General features: G+C 50.4%; 1 protein-coding gene across 12 annotated transcripts in view; it reads right to left on the minus strand.

Moving 5' to 3' along the window:
- CPA5 (carboxypeptidase A5) overlaps nt 1-6055 on the minus strand; it is a 34377-nt gene that overhangs the window by 14876 nt on the left and 13446 nt on the right. Inside the window, exons 1-5 of one of the 12 annotated variants that reach the window (XM_072964486.1) lie at nt 5841-5970; nt 4905-4964; nt 4203-4398; nt 2944-3025; nt 1852-1986 (exon numbers count right to left, since the gene is read on the minus strand). In XM_072964486.1, the coding sequence (XP_072820587.1) occupies nt 1852-1986; nt 2944-3025; nt 4203-4372 (387 nt within the window). In that variant the 5' untranslated portion in view covers nt 4373-4398; nt 4905-4964; nt 5841-5970. Of the gene's footprint in view, nt 1-1851; nt 1987-2943; nt 3026-4202; nt 4420-4904; nt 5971-6055 lie in introns of those variants that run through there. The other 11 variants (XM_072964485.1, XM_072964482.1, XM_072964481.1 and 8 more) reach the window with 11 other exon arrangements.

Consider the following 6055-nt stretch of genomic DNA (forward strand, 5'->3'; position numbering starts at 1 on the left):
GCAAAGCCCATCCCTCCTGTTAGCACCTCTGAGCTTCCCTCTTCCTGGGCACCTCCCCCCATCATCACCACAAATCAACTCAACACAGCAACCTCCTCCCAGCCCCAGCTCCCTTGAAGCCAAAATGTGACCTCAAGAATGACGAGCCTAGCCTGATGCATTGCAGACAGCGAACTGGTGAAAATCCTGCCTGGCTGGGTTAGGGCCCAGAGGTCAAGACATTTTACTAACAGGGAGTGAAAAGACAGCCCACCTTCGCCCCAGGGAATCCAGGGCTGGGGACGACAGGAGGCACAACTCCAGAGGAGCCAGAGGGGAGTTCACAGGTACCTCTGGTGCCATTCCTGATGTACAGAAAATTCTTAGAGACCTCTTCATATCTGTGTGCCCAGTGCAGCGAGGTCTCCAGGGTGGTGCAGAAGCAGGGAAATGCAAACTTCAAAATGCAGGCATGGGCGAAAAATGAGACTTGAGCACTCTTTCTTTTGATGTGGTGGCCACTCTTGCCTGTGGGAGTTCCCCCCTTTTGTCTGTGGGGGATTTAATTAGAGAAAGAGCCGACCCCCACATGTTGAGCAGGAAACAGATGTGCCTGATTGCCTGATGAGGAGGAATGGTCTTTGAACCGACCTCAGTGCCCCAGCCCGTGCTTGCGTGGGAAGGAATGCACCTAATGCGTTTATCCCATGGCATGCGGTGTCAAGTGTGTGCACTCCGGGGACTGTGTGTTCCCACACTCAGCGCCCTTACAGGGGATTAGCTGCAGCTCAACGTGGTTGGGAGGCAATCTCTGTGGACACAGATCTACAGGTGTACAACGGCATCTGCACAGGGAGCAGCCAGAGGGGTCTAACCCAGTGACGCCCAAAAGAATCCCTTTAGGAAGGAGGTTCCTTGGGGTATCCTTGAAGACAACAATTAAAATAGAATTTCATGACGTTCAGAAAAGGCGCTGTAAGGTGCAGCACAAGTGATGGGGGGAGAACGGGGCGCCAGGCAAGAAGTCTCCCTTTGCCCTACCCAAGGGCAGGTCTGCACCCACTTCTCCCAGAGCCGTTTCTCTGGAAGAATCCTGCCTCGGAGACGCATGCAGTTCCGAGAGCTCTGAGGTGCACATGGTGGGAGAGAAACCGCAGCAAGTCTTCTCTCACCTCTTCCCGCTTCTTTGGGATGAAGGAATTCCCCGCCATTGGATGGCTGAGACACAGCAGGGATGGAGGGAGCAGTCAGAAAAGCACAGGAGAGCTGTCCCACTATGGGGCCTAGAAAAGACCTAAACTGTTGCCTCCTGTCTCCCTTCTCCCCTGTCTCCTCCTTTGCCATGAACTGCAAATCCTTCCATAAGAGGACTCCACAAGTAACCTAAAAAATACAACAAACTAGCGAATACACCAGAAATGATGCAGACTCACAGATACAGAGAACAAACCAGTGGTTACCAGTGAGGTACTGGGGAGGGGCACGACACAGGGGTGGGAGGTACAGACCACTGGGAGTAAGACAGGCTCAAGGATGTGTACACGGGCTATATAGCAAATATTCCGTAATAACTGTAAATGGAAAGTAAACTTTAAAAACTGTACAAACATTCCTTAAATAAATAAATAAGAGGACTCCATAAGCCACCCTGCTATTACCACACAATGAGTTACGAATTCTGCATTAGATTTAAACTTTCTTTGAGAAGTGTGAGGTCTCATTCCTTCCATGGTAGGTTCACAAAAATGCAGGTGGGACTCCGGAAAGAAAATGTCCATTTTAGCCCTGGGTGTTTTTCCTCCATGTTGGGCCCCAACCAGAAAGGGATCTGGGAGGTGAGACTCCAGCAGCAGGGCAGGGGTGGGACCTCACCTGGATGTCCTTTATCATGATGCTGTAAGCAAGGCCATGAGACTCCAGGTAAGCTTTGATGTCTTTCAGTTCAGAAAAAGGAACCCTCATATCCACAGGGAGGCTGGGCCTGGCTGGGCCACGCCAGAAGTCTACCTAGATAACAAAGGAGAGAAAAGCGGGCCTGTGTTTACCACACAGTCCTGCAGGCAGCCTGGAGAGCCAGACGGTCTTCTGCCCAAGCCACTGAGTTCCCTTCCCTAATGTCACGCACCTTCCTCTCCCAGCCTCACTCATACAATGCAACCTCACCCGGATCCAAAGAATCCGAAACAGTTTCTAAAGGTGAGAAGGCTCCTCATCTGGGACATTCACATGGACAAGAACCCTGGTCAGAAGCGGGAGACGTCACTGTCCCCAAACCCCAAAGAAGAAGGAGAGGCCTGATCTGCATTCTCATACCATCCAAATGCCATAGCGATTTTTCAGTTTGTAAAATGGAGAAAATTAGGATCAAGTGTTCTGAGTCCTGGTTGATAGGGGCCCTCAAACAAATAGGAACATGGGCTTCGGGCCACATCCAGAAATATCTGGTTGTTTCAATAGCCCTCAAACAAAACTCTTCTATTATAATAGTTGAAGAAAACATTTTCCATTGTGGGATACTTGCAGAGGACATTCTCAGAAACTAATGCTCGTGCTGACAGGGACGAACCCAAATAAAACACAGGTTTGCCAAGCTAAGCCATTTCAATTGGGAAACAGATGTGTCCCGGCTGCATGGCACCCCACTCAGAGACACATGTACCTCCCGTGTGGCTTCAGGACATTCCAGTCGTTTTCAGAGCAGCGCCCTGCCCCCCAACAGGACCTGCTCAACAGCCATCCATCCAGGACAGACAGGAAAGCCAAGAAGGGCCACCCAACCTTTCAGGCGAATGTTCCCAACCTTTCCTGAAGAGGAGCCAAGTTTGATTTTTCCACAATGTTGTGATCTTTGGCAGAGATACCCAGAGGGCAGGTTTGGGGTGGGGGGAGCAGGACAGGGAGCTGAAGGTTCAGGCAGCTGTGAGGGAGAGGGGAACGTGTCCCCTGGCCCTGAGGAGTCCTCACCTTCTGGGGCTTCAGGCCCTCCAGATCCCTGAGAAGTGAAAGCTGCTTCTCATTTTTAGCCAAGACTCGAAGAACCTGGTCTCTGGAAAGACACAGAGGGGAGGAGGGAGCTGCTCAGAGGGGTTCCTGGAAGACTGTACTGCTTGGAGGAGGCAGAGTGGAAAAGAGGCCAGACTGAGGGGCCTGGCAAGATGACTGGGAGGCTAGAGGACCCCTAAGCAGAAGGACTTGTAGCTCTGGGAAGTTGGAAAGTCCTTCAGCCTGGGGCCAGCGGTCTCTCCAGCCCCAAAGACAGACCACCCAGGGGACTAAATAAAGCCTGTCAGTGCTGCTGCTGAACCCAATGTCAAGACAAGGGGAAAAGGATGGAAAAGGAATGTGGGGGATGGAGGGGGAAGGGAGACCAAAAGGAATGAAGGTGAGAAAGGAACAGACATAGGGAGCCGTGGGCACCAAAGGTAACCCCACGTGCTCTTCATACAAGGGCCCAAGGCCATGTCTGCCCCAACTCCATGCCCTCTCCTGCCTTCTCCTCAAAGCTCAAGGGCAGGGAAGGGGATCAGTCTTACCCTACCTTATGGGGGGAAGCTGAGCTCCTTCCTTTCCTGCTGGAGGGGGTGGGAAGTGGTATAACTGAGCAGCTTGCAGTGTGACCTCTAGGGTCTGAGCCTGAGATGGTGATGGTTCCCTCCCTGACCTTCTCTGATACCTTGGACAATGAACCCCGTCTCTAAGCTTGTGTCTCCTCTTCTCTATTATGGAGATACTATGGAGTGGTTGCCTTGAGGGAGCTTTGGGAGGCTGAGAAATCCTGTCCATAGAGGGATTGGGGTATAATACTCATGTTTACTATTACTTAAAGAACAATGGCACACCCATATTTTAGGAGTACATAGTCTTTGGGGGGTTATAACTTTTTTAAGAATTGGAGGAAAGTTATGAACAATTCCTCCAGAAAAAAAGTAGATACACAAAAAATTTTACATATGAGTTCACAGGATTCTTGAAGCCCTGAAAGCTTACCCGTGGACTCCAGACTCAGAACTCTAGATTTGGGGAGAACAATAACACAGCTGCATGTCCTGCTCTTGAACACAAAAGTGGGAGATTACAGAGTTGGAAGTGGGCTCAGGATGGGAATTGAAATCCTGATTGCCTCCACCTTGATCAGGTCCCAGCAGGACAGCCACCTTCCTGTTGGGCCACGCGGTCACCTGGCTCCCGGCAATCCTCCTTCCCACAGTGGAACAGCCACTCACCCTGTGAAATTCATTTGGCCCAAAGCTGCTGCCAGGATAAAGCTGCAGACTAGGAGTGTCCGTGGGTCCAAAGGGGACAGACCGGGGCCCATGCCTCCTCTGGGGAAGCCCTGCATGCTTCTTCCTTCTTCCTCCAGGTGAGCCTCAGGGGTCTTCCTCGTACATGGCATGGCCAGGCTTCAGGACAGCACAGCACCTAAAGGCCAGCAAGCCCGGCCTGAGAATCTGCATTAGGTTCTCTCTGGGGAGACCCAGCACGTGACTCCTACACCCCGGGCCTGGGAGAGCTGGGGCACCCCTCCCCACTTCTAGGCAAGGTCTCTCCTGGAAGGGGAGAGGGAGGAGGGAAAGAGGCAGGCAAGGCCCTTAGCCACTTTCCTCCCTGACGGTTTGCTGGGCCAGCCTCTCAGGAACATTGAGTCCTCCATTTCCGGAGAAAGATGAGAAAAGCCAGAGGCCCAGGGAAACCACTCCTTTCCGCCTTCTAATTATTTTCTTTTGCTCGCCTTCTCCCTTCCCATCCACTCACGCGTATCCTCCTTACACATAAGGGTGTGGATGCCATTGAAAGAATGCCGGGCTTAGAGACAGAGAGCTGGGTGCTCACATCCTGTCTAAAAGATCTTGGGCAATTGACCTAATCTGTCTAAATCTCAATTTGCTCATCAGTCAAATGGAGTTAATAGCACCTCCCCTCCCTACCTCACAGGGTTTTGGGGGAGTATTAGATGAGACAACTTGGGTGAACTGGCTTGGCAAAGCCTGCAAAGTAGAATGTATTATTATCTCAAAGCGTTAGCTCTTAGTCACAGCTGCATCTTAGGTCAGGACTCCAGTTGCAGTGGGGAGAAAGCGAGAGAAGAGAATGGAGGGAGAACAAAGGAAATGTCTATTCTCTGAGAAGGAATTCAGTGAAGATTCCCTTTTCTCTATCTTCAGGTGGTCACCATTATGCCGGGATAGGTAGTGTGTTTTCTGCTAGACATAAAGGTCACTGCAGTCATAATTATAGTTCTCAACAGAGAGCAGAGTCAATTTCTCAGTGCTGCTGAACCCCCACACGGCCCCCTTTATGGTCTGGGAACAGTAGGAATAAAGCAGAGGCCAGCACACAAAGCAGTCATATTAGGAGGAGAAAGTGAAAGATGATGCCTGAATGGTAAATGATGAATCTAACAGAAAATCCGCAGGAGGTGGGGGAAAGGCAGAGACTAAATCCAACAAAGTTGTTCAGCAGAGGACATCAACAAAAGGCCACTTAACTGTCACCGGCGATTCTCAGAAGCCCCCCTCCCTATCCATGCTTTCCCAGAATGGCCAATTAATTGGCCATGTGTGCAGAGAGGGGAGCTCTTTTATGAACAGAATGCCTTGCTCCCACACCCCGCCGGACCTACTCCATTATCTCGTAGTTCAGCTGTTCAGACATGCCAAACTCTCCTAGAACCCCGGCTTTGGGAACTCTCAGACAGAAACATTAGCAAAGGGTTTAAGGACCTAGAAAAGAAAGCAATTAGGCTTTCTTCCCAAGTAACATTCAGCTTCGGTAGAAATTGGAATAAAAGAATGTACTAGTAAACAATAGCTCAGGAATTTAAAGGAATAAAAAAGTGGGATGGTGCTAGTCACCCAAAGTACCCAGCATCTTCTTGTTCAAAAGCATCATTTTAGGTCACTAATAATAAGACAAATATCCCTGTACTTGTATAGGTGTGGGGGGAGAGAGAGAGAAAAAGATTGGGCAGGAGCGAAAGAGAGAGAGACAGTGGAGCAGTTGAGAATTCTTGGGAATTCCATGGCAGCACTTCCAACAGAACTTTCTGTGATAATGGAAATGTTCTATGTCTGCACCA

This window comes from Vicugna pacos, chromosome 7 (genome assembly GCF_048564905.1).
Source record: "Vicugna pacos chromosome 7, VicPac4, whole genome shotgun sequence".
Classification (NCBI taxonomy): domain Eukaryota; kingdom Metazoa; phylum Chordata; class Mammalia; order Artiodactyla; family Camelidae; genus Vicugna; species Vicugna pacos.